Source organism: Cynoglossus semilaevis, chromosome 1 (assembly GCF_000523025.1).
Source record: "Cynoglossus semilaevis isolate Cse_v1.0 chromosome 1, Cse_v1.0, whole genome shotgun sequence".
Classification (NCBI taxonomy): Eukaryota; Metazoa; Chordata; class Actinopteri; order Pleuronectiformes; family Cynoglossidae; genus Cynoglossus; species Cynoglossus semilaevis.
This window is the reverse complement of record NC_024307.1, coordinates 28,177,275-28,199,043: the sequence shown is the minus strand read 5'-3', so window position 1 is coordinate 28,199,043 and position 21,769 is coordinate 28,177,275. Positions and strand designations below refer to the sequence as shown.

The window sequence follows — 21,769 nt, the reverse complement described above, 5'->3', positions numbered from 1 at the left end:
TCGTTGACATAAATTCAGTTACTTTTGGGGTTTGTTTTATGTTCTTCCATGACAACCGTCACCTGGACGTTTGGTTTACGTTTTGTGCTAACCTTTAGCTGAATTTTTGATATAGATAGAGATATTTCTGTCAATCCTTTTGTTCTTTTAGTTATGTCTGGGGTCATAGTGGAGATAACCTTCATCTATGTCAGTGATTATTAACTGGTGGATCGTGGGCCAGATCAGACCGTCCAACCTGGCCCACAGCTGGATTCCAAAATCAACATCCAATAATAGTGTTTGACAACATTTTGATTTTGATTTCATTTTGTTTGAGTATCTGCCCCGCAAGGTGTCTGTTCAGAAAAACTGTGGCCCTCCAACAAATATAGCCAGTGACCCCTGACCCTGACCTATGGTTTGGCCAACTTCTAAATATTTTTTGTCCTAACCTTCAGCAAATATAAGGAGTGTCTTTTTGTTTTTTGATATATGCCATGATTATTTTTGCCCATTGCTTGGTTACATTTAAACTCTCTCATTCATCGTTTAATTTTGTGTAGTATTCTCTAGATATCATTCAACCGTGTTGTTTGTTTAAGCAACTTTTATCTATTCTTATTATCATCCTAGAGATGGCAGAGGAACAGAAAATATTTTTAGCTGTGTTTTAGCAGATTGTTTCCTTCCTGCACCGACCTGACTGGTCGTCTTCGTCCCTCAGGTGGAGAATGAGTTCCGTCAGGAGTATGAGGAACTCTCCCAGCAGTGCAAGCGCTTCGCCAAAGACCTGCTGGATCAGGCCCGAAGTTCTCGAGAGCTGGAGACCATCCTGAATCACCGAGACAACGACCAGAGCGAGGAGCTGGACCTCAGACAGTGCCACGACCTGGCCAAGCTCAAACTGGCCATCAAATACCACCAGAAGGAGGTAAGGAGGAGAACATCCAGCTGGATGGATGAAAGGAGGTGGAGGAGAGGATGGAGTGCTGCAGTAAAGCAGGTGGAGGACTGTAGACATGAGCATATAGATGGAGACAGTGAGTGTTTTGGTTTCCTGTGAGTTATTTCAGAGATAAACTGAATTTACAGACAGACCCTGACAATATTAGTCCCACTCTGTAATGGATACTACATTTTCACTCCACAGGAGACAAAATCAAATCTGTACGTTTATTAAAGAGAATAATGATATGTTTTTACTTCAATGATTTAACTGACTTTAATCAGGTGTTTGGGTTTTTCCTGCTCAGAGTTTGTTTTCTTCAAAGTCACCTCTCAGTTCTGACTTTAACAACGGCACGGCCTTTACCAGGGTTTGTATGGACCAGGAAGTGCATTCCAAGCCTTTGAAATTCATCAGCTGACTGATGACTGATGATTAGTGAGACACACATTTCTGACTGATTGATCCAATTCATCCCACACACGCACGGTTAGAGAGGCTGATGCTCCAAACATCATGAGACTGAAAGGAGGTTCTGGACTATTATCTTGATGCTGAACAAACTTTTGCTCTCGGTTGGATGTTGCTTCCAGACTCTTCTCTAGTCTGTGTTCGAGCAGCAGATCCAGAGCTGAGGCCATTTTGTAAAAGACCAAAAGTTTCAATCCGTCCGTCAGCTCTTCACAGTGCAGCTGTGGATCCAGACCTGCTCTCGGTACTTGTCTCTCTTCCTTCCATTATCTGCTCGCTCTGGTTTCCCTCCCTCGCTCTGATTGGTCAGAACAGGATTTTAGAGACCAGTAATGATGTCATGGATGAAAGAGCGAACTGAGAGAGTGACGTTGGAGTGAAAGAAACAGATTAAAAGACAGAGAGGGAGAAGGAGAGAAGGAGTGGGTCGGTGGTTCATTGGAGAAGAGAGAAGAACTGGCTCATTAACATACTGTTGTCATGGCAACAGGATACAGGACTGGAGCTGTGTGAGGGAGAGAGAGTGAGAGCGAAGGGGAGGAAACAGATGAGTGAGGGAAAGAAGCAGAGAAAGAAGAGGAGACAATTTTAGGAAAGGGAACAAGAGAGATGGAGTAAGAGCAAGAGGTGTGGAAGGAAGAAGGATGGATGAAGGATGGATGGATGGATGGAACAGAAGAGAAAATAACAAACTAAGAAACACACCTCCCAAAAGCTAGTGCTCTGTTAGTAGCAAACACATGGTTTTAATCATTGTTGACAACATGCAGCTACAGGGGTCTTGAGGGGTCAGAAAAGTAGTATAACTAAAATCTACATTGTCAACAGATCGATTAATAATGTCTGGATAAACAGCTCTTTCCTCACCTTCTCCTCCTCCTCAGTTCGTGGCCCAGCCCAACTGTCAGCAGCTCCTGGCCACTCTGTGGTACGATGGTTTCCCTGGTTGGAGGAGACGACACTGGGCGGTGAAACTGGTCACGTGCTTCATCATCGGACTCCTCTTTCCTGTCTTCTCTCTGGTGGGCGGAGCTTAAACTTAATGTCGTGCCCTCACCTTTTTCACTACCTTGTTTACTGGTGTGTTCTAAACTCTGGCCCAGGGGCCCGATCATGGCACCTACATGGGCCACGACATCTTTGGTTCAACTTCAACAAAACACTTTTTTCACTTTATCTTTTTGTCATCTCTTTGGTTATTGGTATTTATTTATGGTTTACTCCATAACTGTATTCACAGCTGTATTTCTGCTCTACTCCCCAACACACAGACCTTTTAGTGGGTTTTTACTACATCTTTTATCAGCTGTTCTGTTAATCTTTAGGTTTTTTAAATATATTTTTGAATAATTCTTAGGTTCCTTTTTTCACTAACTAACACCAAGATGTTTGACTATATTTATTAACGTATTCTTTTCTTCTTAGCTAAATTTAGTTTTTCATCTTTCTTTCACCCTTACTACTTTTTTCTTTTATTTACTATATTTTAGGACAAATTCTTTCTTTTTTTATTGATAACCTTTATTTTTTGATCTCTCAGGTCTCAGGTTTATTCTATATTTAGCTTTCATACTACTTTATTGATAACTTTTATTTTTTGATTGTTTTAGTTTTTCTGAAAGGTCTCAAGTTTATTCTATATTTAGCTTTCATACTATAATTTGGTAGTTGGTAACTGATGAAGCGTTGAAGTAGAGGTCATATGAGATGACCTTCACCTGTTCTTTTGGACGAACCTTTAGCTTTCAAATGAGCTTTTTTTTCTGACACATTTCTGATTCTCAGTTGTTTTTATTGAGAGTATTTATGATGAAGCTGAAGGTATTTGTCATGCCCCCCCCCCAGATCTACCTGCTGGCTCCAAAGAGCGCTCTGGGCTGTTTCATCAAGAAGCCCTTCATCAAGTTCATCTGCCACACGGCCTCGTACCTCACCTTCCTTTTCCTGCTGCTCTTGGCCTCGCAGCACATCGCCCGCACCAACCTGCACATGCAGGGGCCCCCGCCCACCATCGTGGAGTGGATGATCCTGCCTTGGGTCCTGGGTATGAACTTCCTGTTAAAGGACAGCAGTGAATGGAGTTGGAGCCACATTTAACTCCACACTGTGGGTCACAGTGCAGCTCATGTCTGCTCTGTGATATGGGTTTGATCCTGTGGGTCACATCTGAGCTGTGGTCTGGGTCACATCTGAGCTGCTCTGTGAGTCACATCCTCTGTGCCAGACTGTGAGTCACAACCAAACTACACGGTGGTTCACCTCGTACCCAGACTGCAGGTCACGACCTACAGTAGTAGAACTTTGATGGAAACCACAGATTGACTTTTTATTGTCTTATATTAAGTACAGTTTCAGATTACGTCACAATTCTGACCTGCTGGAAAAAGAAAACAGTCAGAAAAAGAGGTTTTTCATTTTTATGCAATGACACAGAATTTTGGGAAAAAAGCCCAAACTCTGTCTCATGTCATGAGAACATTTGATGAAGAGTCACCTTTGATGATGAAGACATCAAGGTGGGAGAGCAGCTGTGGCCCCTCGCACCATATGTTTAGAACAACATGTGAATTTAATGATAAATATTTCAGGTAGTTGACTGTCTGTGACTGTCCCTGACTGTCCGTGACTGTCCGTGACTGTCTGTGACTGTCTGTGACTGTCTGTGACTGTCTGTGACTGTCTGTGACTGTTTGTGGTCTGTGACTGTCCGTCACTGTCTGTGACTGTCCGTGACTGTCTGTGACTGTCTGTGACTGTCTGTGACTGTCTGTGACTGTCTGTGACTGTTTGTGACTGTGACTGTCCGTGACTGTCTGTAACTGTGACTGTCCCTTTGCTCTCAACAGGTCCACAAAGAGTGGGGCAGAGAAGCAGGTGAAGGAGAAACTGTGTGGTTCTGTGTGTGTGTGTTAGGCTTCATCTGGGCAGAGATTAAGGAGATGTGGGACGGAGGCTTCACAGAGTACATCCACGACTGGTGGAACCTGATGGACTTTGCCATGAACTCCCTCTACCTGGCCACCATCTCTCTGAAGATCGTGGCCTATGTGAAGGTCTGAGCTTCTGCTACTGTCGAACTTGTTCTGACTGTTTGTTTGTACGTGGGGGGGGGACCCAACCAATCAGATTCAAGTCCTGTGCTGATGGTGTTTGTATAAGTTTGAACAGTGCAGCTGTCAGGTTTAATTCTGCTGCAGGTACACAACCATTTATCTCTTGATTAAGACACACACACACACACACACACAGACACACCAGACGGCAGACACACACACAACAGCTGTGAGTCACTGACTATGGCGACTGCTCCTCCTACGCAGGTCCTACACACACACACACACACACACACACACACACACACACTCCCACAGAAGCGCAGGTTTACCCTCAGGATTCTACCTTTACTTTGATTAATAAACACAGTACACCAGAGTCCATCGAAGAAATCTGTGATTTTACCCCGCCAGGCTATAGGAGCTATTGGTGCAGCGCTGCCTCCTGTGGTCAGTGTGAACTGAGAATTATCAGCAGATAGACTCCTCCTCTGTCCCTTTGAACTCAAACCACTGATTTTCTCAGTGGACTTTGGTCTTTCTTGTTTTCATTTCTGCCTCCAAACAGTCAAAATCTTCCTCCATGTAATAATAGTCTTTTCCATGCACTTCATTTCCCATGTGCCCCTCTGTCACCTCCAGTATAACTCCTCTCGGCCCAGGGAAGAGTGGGAGATGTGGCATCCAACGCTGATCGCTGAGGCGCTGTTCGCCATCGCTAACATCTTCAGCTCGCTCCGACTCATCTCACTCTTCACAGCCAATTCTCACCTGGGCCCCCTGCAGATCTCTCTGGGCAGGATGCTGCTGGACATCCTGAAGTTCCTCTTCATCTACTGCCTGGTCAGCACCTTTTCATAGTAACTGTGTTATTCTCTGGCTTTGTACTCTCACTGACGGTGGCTTTTCTTCAGCTCTTCTTCACTTTTGATTTTTAATTTTCCCTAGCTCTACTTTTAGCTCTCTCCTTACCTTTGCTTGTCCCTTTAACTTTCCCTTTTGCTCACCCTTCACTTTTTTTTCTTAGGCTGCGCCATTTAACTTAATCTTAAATTCACCTTTTAGTTTTTTCTTCACTCCCTCTGAATCCGTTCCTTCAGCACTTTCTTAATATTTTACTCTAGCTGTAGGTTTTTCTTTTAACCCTCTGTTTACTTTTCCACTACATCTTCTCACTTCCTTTTCTTACTTCACCTCTTTTAATTTTTTTTTTTTTTTGTTATCTGTACCTCTGCATAACTTTCTGTAGTTTATCTTCCATTTCAGTAGTCCTTATTCCAGTACTAACAGAATGCTGGTTGTGTTGTCTAGGTCCTGCTGGCCTTTGCCAACGGTCTAAACCAGCTGTACTTCTACTACGAGACCACGGCCTCAGAGGAACCATACAACTGTAAAGGAATCCGCTGTGAGCGTCAGAACAACGCCTTCTCCACGTGAGTGACACCAGGATCTCCTGACCAATCATCCGTCAACTACATGTTTTTCTTTACGGACTTTGGTGCAGGAGCTGGAGACCGTCGCACCTTCAGCCGCGCTCCATTTCCACAGCAGCATGTTAACAGATACGTAGATGATAAACTGCTGCCATTAAGATCAGTGATTACATAAATGAATCACTTCAAATTATTACAATTTTTTTTTCCCCTCAACCATGTGATTTTCTTTACTTGTGGTTTGATGAAGAAACTTCAAACACACAGTGTTTACACTCTGTCACATCTGTGTTTAAGTTAAATATTAATATAATATTAAATATAAATATATTAAAAACCCTGGGGCCAGACATGGTGATCACACACACGCGTCCACAGAGCACAGCTGACACGATGCATTATTCAAACACCGTGATCACAGACGATACATGAACATTCATGACTTTAACACACAACCATTTTCTCTCTCTGTGTGTGTGTGTGTGTGTGTGTGTGTGTGCGCATGTTGGTGCTCAGGTGTCTCCTCCTCCCTCCTCTTACTTCTCGCTCTTCTCTACATCATGCACTTATCACCGTTAATGTGTTGCATCATTTAACACCATCCTGTATGTGTTTGTGAGTGTGAGAGAAAAAAAAACACTGAATCTTTCACATAGAGAAAAGTGTCTGTCTTAGAACCTCAGGGTCAGAGGAGCTGCTGGTCCACCGCTGCCTCATCACATGGGGTTTGGGGGGGGGGGGGGGGGGTTCTGGATAGTACTGTGTCCTTGTGAGAAAGTCATTGATATTCTTTATGGACTATGGGATGGCAGTGGGAAAAATAAAATAAAATAAAACGAAGAGTGAAGGTGGAAGGAGATGATGAAGCAGTAACAGTTTCAAATGTCATTTTTAACACATTTAATACATGTATTACAATGTACAGCTTTGGTTTTTTGGCTAACCTTCAGTTATTTTATGTGTTTGGCTAACCATTAGCTCTCTCCCCCTCCCCGACTCTCAGGTTGTTTGAGACGCTGCAGTCTCTCTTCTGGTCCATATTCGGCCTGATGAACCTGTACGTCACTAACGTCAAGGCTCGTCACGAGTTTACAGAGTTTGTGGGAGCCACCATGTTTGGGACGTATAACGTGATCTCCCTCGTGGTTCTGCTCAACATGCTCATCGCCATGATGAACAACTCCTACCAGCTCATCGCCGTAAGACTCACTCAAAATATGCTAACATTTAGCTGTATCGCTTCAACACAATTCGTAGGCTGATGTTTCTTAATTATTTGCTACAGTCTCTGTGATCTGATGTTGAGTTCACCAGCTAGCTTTTTGCTGCTTATCTCTGAACTGACTCGCAGTGATCTTTCATGATCATCTTGTAGACCATGTGGTTTTTGTATGACAGCACCTTTCCTTGTCTGACATGAAGAAAAAAAACAAACCTGTCCATGCTAACTAAATAGCTTAGCTACTTTTGGTTTAGCTTTTTTTGTTTTCTTTTATTTGCTGTATGATCTACCACCTCAAAAAAAGCCAATGCAGTTGTGTAAACTGTGGAAGCCCAGCTGGACATTCATGCTCAGGGATGGCCAAGAGAACTTTTCAGAAAGGGCCATTTCAGATATTTTCAGGATGGATTGAACAGCGTTCCTCTCACCTCCAGGATCACGCCGACATCGAGTGGAAGTTCGCTCGCACCAAGCTGTGGATGAGCTACTTTGACGAGGGTGGAACTCTGCCCACTCCCTTCAACATCATTCCCAGTCCCAAATCAGTCTGGTACCTGATGACATGGCTGCACAGGAAGCTGTGTAGGCGGGGCCTTCCACCGGGGGAGGAGCCACACAAATGTGAAAATCTGCGGGAGTTCACGGTGAGTAGCAGACTTGTGTGTGTCTGCAGTTTTTCTGAAGAGTGAGTGTCTGGCCTGACTACTGTTCACAGCAGGGGGCGCTGCAGCATCAGGCTGTGATGTTTAACAGGGTGTTTGCAACACATGGAAAACACACGACAGAAACAGAGAGAGTTGAGAAATTGTCATGAAAGACACCAAAAAAAAGATCAGCTGTCTGAGGACACACACACACACACACTAATACACACGGCACAGCTGCCATGTTCACCTCAGCTAGAGTTAGTTATATAAGACAGGCAGCCTACATACAGGTTCACACGGCACTGCACACTGTGTGAGTCTGTGTGTGAGTCTGTGTGTGTGTGTGTGAGTGTGTGTGTGTGTGTGTTTCATCCATCACTCTGTTTTTCTGATCTGATCTGGATTATGTACAAAAAAGTTATTTACTGCTGTAAAGTAAATAAAACAATAAACAGTCAAACAGTAGGTGGTGCTATACGTAAAGTTTGGAACTTTGTCATTGGATGTAAAATTATTTACAGTCCAAAACTAATGATCATCTGTAAACACAGCCCAAACAGAAACTAAAAAAACAACAGACTTTCTGTCAAATAAAGAAAAATAATCAAAGTCAGACGTGAGTCAAAGCAGTAGTAAAAGGGTTAGTACTTCACTGACTGAAATTTAGCCAAAATGTCGTTGTAAGTCACACAAATCGTATTAAACAAAATTATAGGTTAGTGTTTTAGTTTTCGTCACCGACTGATCTAAAGATTTTCATAATCTAAAAGAAAAAAAAATGATGTGACTAAGAGTTCTGACTTTTTTTTCTCTCTTCACAGGAACGTCACGCAAAAGGTTTTTCTCTCTTCACAGGAACGTCACGCAGACAGTCTGATCCAGAACCAGCATTATCAGGTCTGTGTGTCCTACAGCCTTATGTCAACACAGGACACGTCAGACTTCTTTTAGGACTTGTTGGTTGTTGAATTGCTAGCTCGGGTTTAGGGCTGGTTAGCTTCAATGACTTGGTGTGATTTCAGGATTTATTGTCGCGGTTCAATGACTTGTTAGATTAGTGTGAGGACTTGTTAGATTAGTGTGAGGACTTGTTAGATTAGTGTGAGGACTTGTTAGATTAGTGTGAGGACTTGTGAGGACTTGTAGATTAGTGTGAGGACTTGTTAGATTAGTGTGAGGACTTGTTAGCTTGAAGTGAAAGTGTCACAATTGCCCAACCTGGATTCAAACCCAGGACTCCTGCATCAGTGATGCCTCTGAGCTAAAGCTCCGTTTCTCTCACTTGTAAATCAATCCACAGTTATTTCATTTAAAAAAAGAAAATCCAAAAAGTGGAACAGTTTTCCCCAAAGCCACGTTTCTGTTTCTGCTTTCTCATTCACTCACCTGGTTCTTTCAAAATCTTTTTATGACCTAGCAGTAAATTAAGCGAAGCCTCTGTTCCCTCTTCAGCTCTGGCGTTGAGCACAGGCTCAGCCTTTTCTTTGGCAGCGCTGATGGTTCAGCTCTGATCTTCAACCTTGTATTTATGAAGAGTTGTTGCTGTGATTTGTCCGTCATTTTAACGGACAGAGCAGTGGCGCGTTGGCAGCGTCAGTGACTGACAGCAGCGTTTGGCAGTGGCAGGTGTGGAATCGTGGGAGGAGACGTGTTTGAATTAATGCCCACAGTTAAAAAAAAAAAAAAAAACTGCTGCTGATTTTATTTATCTGCTCTGTAGATCGGCAAGGATCTACACCTGATTGGTCCATTCTGTGATGACACATGATATCATTAAAATTCATCTGCGGAGTCAGTCATCACACCAACAAATGTGTCAAAATGATGTTTTTTTAATCTCTCCTTCATGTTTCCTTCAAGTCCAACAATTTTTTTAAAATAATAACAAAGACAGAAAATCTGGCCTCAAACAGAGACAGTGATGAAAACTAATTTTAGCCACTGACCAGAACTATCGCTCCAAAGTCTTTGGTCAGAAACCATGATTTTAGCTTGCAGACAAAGGAGTTGCTCATCCACTGCTGCCCCCTGTGGTCAGTTTGTGTCTCTGAGGTCAATTCTTTAAACAGTTGTTTGAGGCAGCAGTGGATCAACAGCTTTTATGAATGGACTTCGTGGTTTTTTTATTTGGACAAACATTACTTTTATTTGGACAAATGAAGAAGAGTTTCTCACGATTATGTCCTACGACTCTCTCTGACAGGAAGTGATCTGTAACCTGGTGAAACGTTACGTAGCAGGCATGATACGCAGTGCAAAGACAGACGAGGGGCTGACGGAAGAAAACTTCAAGGTAAAATACACACACGTGTAAGGTTTCCAACATGGACTCTCACTAACAGAGAACTGTGATTTTTACCCATAAAAAAGAAGTTTTAGAAAAAGAAGAAATATCATCAATGTGTGTGTGTGTGTGTGTGTGTGTGTAGCATCAGGTGCAGTTTGCTATAACTGGGTGTGTTTTATTGAAGCATGCTCTCCAGCAGCTGAGTTCATGTCCCACAGGTATATATGGCAGGATGTTGTCTGTTAGCTTGCATTAGCTTAGCTTAGGTTAGCTCAGTGTCAGCAGACAAACTCCAAATTTGAATGTTTCCCTGTTTCTGTCTAAGGAGTTGAAGCAGGATATCTCCAGTTTCCGGTATGAGGTCCTGGATCTTCTGGGAAACCGCCGTCCTCCACGGCGTAACTACTCATCCTCCAGTGAGAACACCAGAGACGACGGCGCCGCGGCCTCAGAGGACGACAGCGAATCAGGTGAATGTGCAGGAGTCGGTGGACAGAGGTCAAAGGGTGTAACCTTTATGACCCCGCTAGAGGATGAGTCCAAGCCGGCACCAACGCTCGGTGTCTGCGCTCTGGTGCAGTCCATTTCAGGAATGACCCGAAACAACGAAGGAGAAGAGCTGGAGGAGGGAGTGGGATGGAGGGAGGAGGAGGACGAGGAAGAGGAGGGGAAACCAAAGAGCAACGGCCTGAAGACCAGTGTCCTCCCTCCATCCTCCTCCATCTTCCCCTCACCATCTTCCTCGCTCTCCTCTTCCCTCTCCTCCTCGCTCGCTCGCACCAGGAATCGTCTGCAGCGTTTCTCAGCTCCAGGTGCAAAGACAGACTCCTTCAAACGCCTCTCCTACCTGTTCTCCCGCTCCAAACGCAAAGCTCCACCCACTCCCTTGGCCCTTCAGTCCCCACCCTCCTACACTATCTCAGACGGATTACTCCGCCCCCTGGGCGGCCACAGCCACTCTGACTATGGACTCAGCCATGTGACCCGCAGCGAGACGCACTTGAACGTGGTGGGGCGCTCCGTCGACATCAGCAGCCCCTCCTTCTCTCCGCGGAGAACCAACGGGCGGGACCTGCTCCTGACCTTGCCCCTACCGCCGCCCTGCCCCTGCCAATCACTGCACTGTGCTTCCAACATGTCCGAGTCCAGCGCACGCCTCCTGGACTCCAACGAGGACGTTTTCCAAGACGGAGGCGTGGGAGAGGAGGGCCGGGGTGAGGTGGAAGGGAGAGGAGGAGGAGGAGGAGGTGGGATAGGAAGCTCAGATCATAGAGGACTCGGTCACCACGCAGCTATAGGAGATTGGGGGAAACAAACTGTGTTTTTCTTTTTTTTTTCTTTGGACAAATTCATCAAAAGGGAATGAGCAGGAGAGAGAGGACGGAGAGGATCCCAGAATTCAACAGTGGAATTCTCCAACCACACAATTTATTTTTTTGTCCAAATGCAGATGTTCATGGAGACGTATTGTCTGCTATTGGCTCGTTTTTTGTTTTTTTTTTGCTGTTTGAGTGAAGCTTCACTTTATATAAACCAGCTAAGCTTCACGTAACAAGGCAGTAAACAAGACTTAGACCAGTTAGCGAAACAGCTACAGGACTAGCAAAAGCCATAACATCTGACCCACAGACCTAAACAAAGTCAAACAAACTCATAATTGTCAGCTGTAGAGCTAACATTGTAGCCACAATAGTAGCAATCAGTGTTTTTGTTTAGAAATTAGCTTTAAATGCCTCAGTCAAGTAAGCTAGCTTCTACAGAGCCATCAAACACCATAACATGTGACACGCACAAAGAAAACACAGCAGTAGCCTACTTGGACAGTTAATACAACATTAGGCTAACAAAATAGCATCCTCTTAAATTAACATTGTCATTGTACCAAAGTGCAAAATAGTATAAATGTTGATGGGGTTTGAGCTAGCATGATAGTTAGTGTGGGGAACATGTTATTTTTTCATACTAATGATATGTTAGCTCAGTAGCTACATGGCTTCGTTATGTTTTTCAATACGTGATAACGCCCCCTCAAAATTTGCTTGTGTTTAAACTAACATGCTAGCTTAAGAGCTAATTTGGTGGTTAGCAGAGCAACCCCACAGCCTGCTAGCATCATAGTAATACTGTTTATTTGATTCCGGAAAAAAAATCTCAGTTTAGGGCCATTTTTAAACTGCTCAGGATTTTTTAAAATTTGATGAAGGTCAAAAACAGTCTTCATGAACGTCTGCTGTATTTAAGTGATTATTTGATTTTCTGTTTCTTTAGGAAACATAACCAGAGAGTAAACTGACTCCCAGACTGGATCCAAAACAAAAGTGTCAGAAGATCTAAATCCTTATTGGTCATGTGCATGTAACTGTAATGGGTGGTGTAGGTGAGAGGAGTGACACCCTGGAAACAATATGTTAAGAACCTTCTTTTAATATTCTTTACATCTGTCCTTCATCCAGGCTTTTCTTTTTACTTATTTTAATGTATATATAATTGATCTGGACTTGGTATAACCTGGAATAACCTGGTCCAGATTATCACAGGTCCACTGGGCAGGTCAGACCGTCACATCCAGACTCTCTTCTAGAATGTTTCCTAAAGCTGTTGACACTTTTGTTTTGGATCTCAATCAGCATCAGTTCAATTTTCAGATGTAGAATAAATACCATAAGGTTTTGTAATTTAACACTAACTGGGAACAAAAATCGTGGAATCTACGCCCAAACCGCTGGATTTAATACCCACCCGCACTTTGACAGGATTCTCCAGGACATCAGGAAGTGGAATACTGTCGCATTTGACTCTGGAATTTCACCAGTATAACCCTGGGAGTGAATGGAAGATGGCAGGTGGCGGACGTGCATCCTCTCTCTCTGTATCAACAAGGGCCAAGGAACATTATTTTATCTCCGTAACAGAGTAATAATATTCATAATAATAATAATTCTAAGAGACCTTGAGTTCTGATAATAATAATAATCTTATTAATACTGTTTTTCCTAAGACTGCGTTTGCTTCACTTTGAGTTGCCTACAATTGTTTTGGCTTCTCGTTCTCGTTCTTCCTGAAGAAATTCTTTAATGACAAATCAGAACCAGGAGGACATGAAAGGAAGGAAGGAAGGACAGATGGACAAATTTCACAAAGAAAGGACAGAAGGTGAGGTGAGGACTGGTCATAGTTAGCCTTTCTCTGTCTCAGAATGTGTTTAATTTCCTCCTGTATTTTCTGCTCTTTGTTTTTAGTTTCTTCATCTTCTTCTTCTGAAGTGGTTTCAGCGACTTTAGGAAATCCACGCATGAGCAGAGGCTGTGATTTTTTTTTTTATTCTGGTTAATATATGACCGTCAGTGATGGAGAAGAGAAACATTTATGCATGTCTGATCCCACACACACACACACACACACACTGACTGCATTGTTCAGGTTGGCCTCACATGTTTTTAATAGACTTTGAGCTTTAAGAAATCTACAAATTTTCTTTTCTTCCTTCTAGTTTTCTTTTCTTCAGGTTCCCTTATGAATGAATGTACGACTGTGTTATTTTTCTAGCAGCTAGCGCACGTTGTCCACTCTTTAATAAAGGCATCCTTAAAAAATGCCTGCTGCCACTGTCTTCTTTGAGCTGCTCTCTTCATGTCATGATCATGATCGTTCAAAATAATAATGAAAAAAAAAGACGCAAATGACGCAAAAACAAAAATCAGAAAGAGTTACAGGCTGCAGATATCCGTCCACCATCCAAATGATGTTTTATGTGAACATTTCAAATGAAAACATGTTTTGTTTTGAGCACAATTATTACATTGACCTCTGTGACCCCTGCTTTCTGTTGTGCTTTTAGTGACATACAGTAAGGTGGTGTGGGCTGTGCCTGGTCGCTTCATGTTTACTGGGACAGAAGCTGTTTTGTTCATGGACAGTGTGTTGTGAAGAGCAGCCGCTTTTCACTGTTTTATCATCATGTGACTGGAGGAGCAGACGTGGACTAGAAAGAAAAAAAAGAATAAGAGTTTATTTTTTTCAACAAAGCCCTCGCTTGCCTGCTGTGTGGGCCGCAGCGCTGAATAGAAACCAGCTTTCATCTCCTTTTCTTTCTCTCCATCATCCTCTCCACCAACTCAGTGTCAACTTCTGCTATGAGATATGAGACACACACTCAACTGTGTATGTGTGTGTGTGTGTGTGTGTGTGCTCTGAGTATTTTTACTCATGTTGTACAGACCAGCACCTGAGAACACACAGGACTTTTGTTACATCCAAGGCAACCAAAAGAGTATTACTAACTGTCCACAGGGAAAACAGGTGATTAGCTCATGATGACATAGGAACGGCTGGCCTGCCGCTGCCTCCTGTGGTAAGTTTGTGTCACTGGGGTATATATGAACAAATGATTTCAAACAGTAAAGTCAAGAAAATAAAACATTAGAACTTAATGATGTAGACGGCAGTGTGTCTCTGTGAGCGAAAACAACTGGTTTTCTACATGAACTATGGCGCACTGACTTCAGGAGAATGATCCCGGATTGATGTGTATGTTCACAGAAAGATGGAAGAAAGAAAGAGTTACAAAATTTCGAAGGCTTATGGTGCTGTAATTGTGTAAACACCTCCCTCTGCTGGACAAAACTGAACTTTACAACAGCTTTTACGGGAGATAGCTTCTCCAACATAAAATTGTTTGTGAAAGGTTTTTTTTAATCATTTTTCTTTTATTTAAGTGTTTTTTGCTCGTTTTAGTGTTTTTTAAATAAGTTAATTCTTGCTAAAGGTGTGTAACCCCCAGCCTGATAACTGACCTACATTAGGTAGTCTATCGGACATAACGTATTTTCTTTCTTTTTTCTTTTAATAATTTGAATTTGACTGCCCTTGACTAAGATATTTGCAATAATTCTGTTTAACTCTTAGCAAGCTAAGTCAATAAATACAGATAAATTTACTTAGCAAATAGTTACAAGTTTGGGGAAATTTGCTGCCCTTGGTTTTTATTTATTTATTTATTTATTTATTTTCATTGACCTTCGAATTCATCCGATGAAATTGTTTTAATCTAATTTCTCACGGTAATTAAAATAAGAAAAAAAAAATTTAATCTAATTTCTCACGGTAATTAAACTAAGAAAACAGTCGCAGTGACGCGTCATCTGATTGGTCTAGCTGATGCCACTTCTTGCGCTCTGGTTGGTTCAGTGAGTCTACGTAAAGCGGAAGTTGATTCACGCAGCAGCAGCAGCAGCAGTAGTAACTGTGAGACGATGTTTAACAGACGCAGGCCGTGAAATGAAAGAAAGCATTGGGTTTTGCAGGGTTTTAACAGCGCAGGAATAAATCAAAACCACAAGAGTTAAAGAAAAATATGGTTTTATTTCTATACGCGGCGGTTTTTGCCTTTATTTCCTCAGTTACAGCAGCAGGAGGCGGCGACGATGACTGGGTTCATCTGCCTAACAAATGCGAAGGTAACGATCCGTTTGTTTATACACGGTCGGGAGGATAAATATTCAGCCCACTTGTTATTATTTTTCGTTTTGTTGCGTACTGTAGTTCCGTGAATTTGCAACTAACCAACCATTGGAAATGTCTTCATTAAAGCATCCGAACAATAATGTCTGCATTTAATATTTAACTGTTGTTTGTGACTTTTGTCAGTCTGTAAGTTTGTTAGCATCGAGATGAAGTCAGCGTTTGAAGAGACGGGGAAAACCAAAGAGGTGATCGACAGGAACTATCATTTCATTGACAGCAAGGGGGCGCCACCCCTCAGATATGTCAAATCGTAAGTGTGTGTCAGTTTGTGTATTAAAGATGTGTAGTTAAATTGTGTGGCGATTTGACAGAGATCATCAGAAGCAAATGTTCACTGTGAGTGAGTTGAAATTATCAATTAATCAATATATATATACTGTATATATATATATATATATATATATCATCAGGAGACAGGAAGTTGTTTGGCTTCACTTCCTCTTGAGGTACTTATTTTGGAACAGAGAAACTGTTCAACAGTGTCTCACATAACAATGACTAGTCTCGCCTCCACCTGGATACACTGATTTAACTGAGCAGTCGGTACAAGTTCAGTCAAAATCCAGAAGTTTATTGTCTGTCGTCTGCTGTCTGTCGTCTGTCCACAGGGACCTGAGGTTCATCGAGGTGGTGGAGAACGTTTGTCAGAGGCTGCTGGAATACAACCTGCACAAGGAGAGGACCGGCAGCAACCGGTTTGCTAAGGTGTGTGTGTGTGTGTGTGTTTATATACACACATACATGTGTCTGTGTATGTGTGTGTGAAAAAGGCTTCTCCTCTGGTCTTCAGGGCATGTCGGAGACCTTCTCCACCCTCCATGGTTTGGTGAACAAAGGTGTGAACGTGGTGATGGACATTCCCTATGAGCTTTGGAACGAGACGTCAGCCGAGGTGGCAGATCTGAAGAAACAGGTGATTTGATTTATTAGTTATTGATTAATTTTATCTTTGATGTTTGTTCAGCATTTGTTAATGGAGCCTTTTCTGTGTGCGTGTCTGTCAGTGTGATACATTAGTGGAACAGTATGAGGAAGTGATCGAGGACTGGTACAAAGGAAGTCAAGAAGAAGACCTGACCACATATCTGTGTGAGAAACATGTTCTCAAAGGACAAGATGCAGGTAACACACACACACACAAATACCCTTTTATTGAAACTCTTCTTATGGAACTTAGCTTTTTAGCAGCTTTTTATTACGGAGTAACAGAAGTGGAAATTCCGAAATCAAAACTGTTTAAACTTAAATGCATTTCATTATTTATGGTATTTTTGGATATAGTAACAAAACAAAGCTGTTGTGTTAAAATCCATTTGTTGTCAGTGTGAACCAACTGGCGCAGATGCTTTTATTTTGAAGTCTGTATTTAGAGCTGAGAAAAAAATCAATTTATATAAGGGTAATTTAATTTAGTTATTTTTTACTGTGGGTTTTTACTTTGAAATCTGCATGGTTTGAATGCGCATGAACATCTTCTACAGACTGTCTGAAAGAAGATTGGTCAAGAAAGAAAAAAGGCGACCATGCTGCTATTGCAGAGGACAAGAAGAAGAAGAAGAAAAAGGGTGGAAAGAAAAAGAAGACTGGAGGAGATGAAGGAGGCTCTGAGGACGAGAAGGTGGCCAAGAAGAAGAAGGAGAAGAAGGTGAAGAAGAAGAAAAAGAGCAAAGCGTCTGTGGAGACAGATGGAGAGGTACGCTCTGAGGATGATATCCAACCGCAGGTTCCTTTGTCTGAGCAGAAGGTGGAGCTCTAAGCTTTCATCTGTGGCTGCTATGAACCCAAGCTCCTGGATCAGATCATCTGAACTTTATCTCCTGGATTAGATCATCTAAGCATGAGATGTTGAATCACATCAGAACCTGAGCTCTCGGATCAGATGCACTGAGCCCATGTTTTTGAATTTGTGAATTTGATGTCTCTTGAGCTTCTCGAGAAGATAATCTAAAATTACCTCCTGGATTAGGCTTTTGCAACAAAGAGTTTTTGGATTAGGTGACTTGATTGTGAATTATAGCAACATTTGTTACATGATTCATACTTTTTATATATATTTTTTGGTCAAACATTTTAAACAGGTTTTTCAGAGAGATTTGAAGACATATGTCCTCACTTCTACAGATTTGGATAAAAAAAAAACTTAAATATAAATAACATTTGTTTTGGCAGAGCAAAAAACAATGTTTTCTGTATTAATTCAACTAGAAATCAAGATTTTATCAACCTAGTTTTCTCCCCTTTTTTGTTTGGGGTTTTCTTGAATAATATTTTACCGGTCATGAACCGGTAACTCTTACAGTAATTCTGTTATAAGTCCTCTTTGTTTTTCAATCTGTGTTTATGGATTTTTTTATATTGCCAGCAGAAACATTCTCAGTGTTTTCAGTTAGGCAGAAAAGACACGTCAGGTACACCAGAGTTAAATAAATTATTTTGTGTTAGCTGTAAACTCCCTGCTAGAAACAGTGTATGTTTATGTCCGTCTGCGTATGCTAGTATTTGGCTTTTGTGCTGAAAATACATTTTTTGTGAATCTTTGTTTGCTCTGATTTTATTTGTATATTGTATTGTTTTTCCCCACAGTGTTTTTTAATTATGTTTTAGGTTAAAATGCTGGACAGCAGTTGTGAATTAAATGAAAACATATTTTGAATCAAACAACTGATTTTATGTTTGAGTTAAGTTTTTTTTTAAAAAGTGTATGAATATCCTTTGAGTAATGTATTTACTTACACCCTGCGTGTACTATATACATATGACCACCAGAGGGACCCAGAAGTCTTTCTAGTTTATATGTATATATATATATATATACTGTAAATGTTGATTTGTAAATCACGTTAACAACAGTCATTTGAAATAGCATTTTAAACTGAATGTCCTGTTTGTGTATACGTTCCACTATGTAGCTTGATTGTTCATCCTCCTCTCATAAGTCACTTTGGACAAATGCCTCTGCTAAATGCTGAAATGTAAAATGTTGTACTTTTAAAACGGTTTAATTTTTAAAATGTATTGTTTTTTAATAATGAAACCAGTACAAAATAAATTATTAAAAGCTAACGAGTTCTTCATCCTGAAGTAACCGTTGGAGTAGGCGTGGTTAACGTTAATCAGAGGCGGGGCTGTAATCGCGAACCTGTGAGCAATTCCAATTAACCAGGATTCCAGCGCTAAACGGTGTGGTTGTTAGTTAGCCGAGTAAAACGTTGTACAACATAAAAGTTCTTTTGTTACGAAATATAGTCCGACGAATATGTCTGGAGTCGAATATTACAAAAAAGTTGATCCCGCTATTTGTATTTATTTTATTTGTTTTACTTTTAATATTGCCGCGATGACGCAGTTTTTCTTCGGAACGTCTTTTACCATTGGAACCTAATAATGACGTCCTTATCGACTCAGGTAAGATGGGTTAGCAGCTGTCGTTATCACTCTAAAAATTTGAAGTTCAATATGACATTGCATTCAAATCTTAGGTGTGTATTTATTTTCCATAGTAAAAGTTGGCTCGCTGCGGCAGCCATTTTGGAAAATAGTTAATCCATCAAACACAAATTAGAGCTTTTCTTAAATTTCTCTAAAAAAAACTTTTCAAACGTTGAATTGTTAACTCACAACAAAGGACCTTTCTATTTTCTAATGATTCGTGTGTAAATGAGAATTCCTGTCCTCAATAGTTGACATAGTAATGGAAAGAAATAAACAATGTGTATTGACACTCGTGTTAAGTTTCGTGACTACAATTAATGGACCAACTGTTTTTGTGAGTTTGTGATGAATTGCCGGATTGAATCAGCCACTAAAATAAATTTTAGTATAAACTTGGGCTAAAGTTAATGATAATGATAATTGCTTGCTTTGATCTGTATTTTATTAGAGGGAATAATTCAGAGACACATTAGCAAATATCAACTGTTATGGTTTGCTACTTAGTTTCCTTTTGGTGTTTAATTTGATTGTGTTTCGGCAAAGCTGTCCTTGTAAGAGCTTGCTTTTCACGTAGTGTCCTATTCAGTCTGTAGATGGCGCCGTCTGCTGTAGAGTGTCCGCAGTGTTTATTCAACCTTGGTCTGGACTGACCAACAGACAAATCCACTTAAAGCTGAGACAAAATATGACCCCATGTGTGTGTTTGAACGGGAAATCCCCACCCATCTAGAACTCTTTTTGAAATGTTGATTTTTTTTTTTTTTTTTTTTGAGAAAAAAATTGTGTTGATCAGTAAAAGTCGGGATTAAAGTCAAGAATGTGTGATGGTTGAGATCACATTAGCATTGTCATTAGCAGGCCAAGTGTATAATATATATTATAATATAATTAGTAGAATTAGAGTCAATTGCATAATTTATTTAAAGCTCTATTGACTTGACATTGAATTATAATAATTCCACATGTGTTTTTTTAATGTCACAATATCTATTTGAAACATGTCATTAGTTGATGTGTGTGTGTGTGTTTGTTCAGTGTTTCACAGATGTGTTTATACAAAAGTGTGCCCTCAGAGCTGTAATAACACTAGACAAATATTGACACACACACACAGCCTTTTCTTGGGAGAGTGATTATTTATTTGGACGGAGGACAAATGGAATGTGCACAGGCAATATTTTCACATTATCTCACCTGAAGTCCATTCTGTAGGAATCTGTAGTTTTGTAGACAATAGAAGAAATGTTTACTAAACATAGAAATGTGTTACAAAATAATGCAAAGACAGCTGTAGGTGTTGCTGGTCTTTGGCAGAGGGAAGGACCTTTACTTATATGTTTAAAGAAACATCTAAAGAAAATTTAACTCGGCTAAATGTCAGCTCGTCACGCTCTCCTGACTTTTCCCAAAGGACAACAAACACAGCAGGGAGGCAGAACAAGTGAAGCTAATGCTAATGCTGCTGCCTGTTGATGACAACCTGTTTGATTTTTTTTTTTTATGCTACCTTGAAAGAGGAGACGCTCATGGAACTAAAACAATGAGTGTTCACATGAGACATGCTATAAGAAACTGCTAATGCTTACCTTTAGTTCTTCTTATGTTTTATAGTAGGTATTTACAGGTTTGATGCCACCACAGTTACCAGTGCTGCTGGTGTTGTTTGTGTTTAACATGTTCCTTCGAATGCTGCTGATGCTGCTGCTCACATTAAGTGTTGAAGCCCATGCTGCTGATATATATGAAGCTAGTCTTTGGAGCTGTCAAAGTTGCTGCCTCTGCTCATGTTATGGTTGTTGATAATGTTGCTAATACTGCTGCAGGCCTGCTGCTTGTTGTTCCTCCTGGTGCTGCTTTTTACCCTAATTCCCGGTCTATAAGCCGCTTCTTTTTTCACAAGCTTTGAATCCTGTGGCCTAAACAATGATGCGGCTAATTTATGGATTTTTACTGGCTAACGCAGTTCTTTTCTGGTAGGCTACTGTGTGTTGTACTAGTAGCGTATGTCTGTCTGTGAATGGCTGTGTGCGTATATGTGTGTGGGGTGCGAGAGAGATAGAACGGTAGTGAAAGTTGAGAACAGTTTGAGCCCCGTCATGTTGAAGCGTGAGATGGTTATACAGGAGCTGTTAAAACGCTGTTTATGTTCTGTTGTGCTTGGCTGATAATAAGGCCCCCAACTTCCCTGTTTCTGTTTACCTCTGCTGCAAACAAGCACAAAGTGAAGGGAGTTAGCCTCTGAGCTAATGTTAGCTTCGGCCCTGGAGCAGGTCACTAAGTCTTCCCTGTGCATTCCAACTACGGTAGGGGCGCTGAAGCAGGAAACGTGTAACCAGCCGTGTTACAGACACTGTTCGGGAAAAAAGAAGTGAGAAAAAAAAAATCTTTCTGTGTAAATATCCCATGTTACAACCTGGACACCTGCGGCTTATAGAGATGTGTGGCCTATATATATATATATATATATATATGTACAATCTTTATTTATTTATTTATTTATTTATTTAGTGTGTGTGGCTTACATTCAGGTGCGCTCAATAGTCCGGAAATTACGGTACTTCTGCTCTTACTGCTGCTGATGTATTTTGGTCCAGAGCAGTGTGTGTCCCAGTTGTGGTGCAGCAGGTGAAGGGTGTCTCCTGACAAAATGCCTGCTGTGTAGCCTATTTTCCGGGTTTTGACCTTCTCTGAACACAGCGCTGCAGCTCAACGAAGATGAATTGTTGCTGCGAGTTGGTCGTCCCAGAAGAAGAAGCAGGAGTGTTTGTCTGCG

The 21,769-nt window shown here is 41.3% G+C and overlaps 2 protein-coding genes across 2 annotated transcripts in view; both read left to right on the top strand.

Annotated features, from left to right (window-relative positions):
• trpc5a (transient receptor potential cation channel, subfamily C, member 5a) overlaps positions 1-13,968 on the top strand; it is a 38,344-nt gene extending 24,376 nt beyond the window's left edge. Inside the window, exons 8-19 of the mRNA XM_017031378.2 lie at positions 707-913; positions 2,284-2,421; positions 3,245-3,443; positions 4,313-4,452; positions 5,095-5,295; positions 5,764-5,885; positions 6,889-7,084; positions 7,542-7,751; positions 8,610-8,651; positions 9,958-10,047; positions 10,367-11,288; positions 13,880-13,968. Coding sequence (XP_016886867.1) covers positions 707-913; positions 2,284-2,421; positions 3,245-3,443; positions 4,313-4,452; positions 5,095-5,295; positions 5,764-5,885; positions 6,889-7,084; positions 7,542-7,751; positions 8,610-8,651; positions 9,958-10,047; positions 10,367-11,288; positions 13,880-13,968 — 2,556 coding nt within the window. The remainder of the gene's footprint in view (positions 1-706; positions 914-2,283; positions 2,422-3,244; positions 3,444-4,312; positions 4,453-5,094; positions 5,296-5,763; positions 5,886-6,888; positions 7,085-7,541; positions 7,752-8,609; positions 8,652-9,957; positions 10,048-10,366; positions 11,289-13,879) is intronic.
• A 1,284-nt stretch (positions 13,969-15,252) lies between these two features.
• Positions 15,253-18,229, top strand: cnpy3 (canopy FGF signaling regulator 3). Its single transcript, XM_008324543.3, has 6 exons — positions 15,253-15,497; positions 15,688-15,814; positions 16,173-16,269; positions 16,355-16,477; positions 16,569-16,686; positions 17,046-18,229. The coding sequence occupies exons 1-6, from the start codon at positions 15,395-15,397 to the stop codon at positions 17,318-17,320; spliced, it is 843 nt and encodes a 280-aa protein (XP_008322765.1). The 5' UTR covers positions 15,253-15,394; the 3' UTR covers positions 17,321-18,229.
• The last annotated feature ends 3,540 nt before the right edge of the window (positions 18,230-21,769 follow it).

What these genes read in the sequence shown, in the direction of transcription:
- cnpy3 (XM_008324543.3), top strand. Translation starts at nt 15,395, where the DNA reads ATGGTTTTATTTCTATACGCGGCGGTTTTTGCCTTTATTTCCTCAGTT. An exon ending in CCCCTCAGATATGTCAAATC is followed by an intron (nt 15,815 to 16,172) that starts GTAAGTGTGTGT and finishes GTCTGTCCACAG; the next exon opens with GGACCTGAGGTTCATCGAGG. An exon ending in GCAGCAACCGGTTTGCTAAG is followed by an intron (nt 16,270 to 16,354) that starts GTGTGTGTGTGT and finishes TCTGGTCTTCAG; the next exon opens with GGCATGTCGGAGACCTTCTC.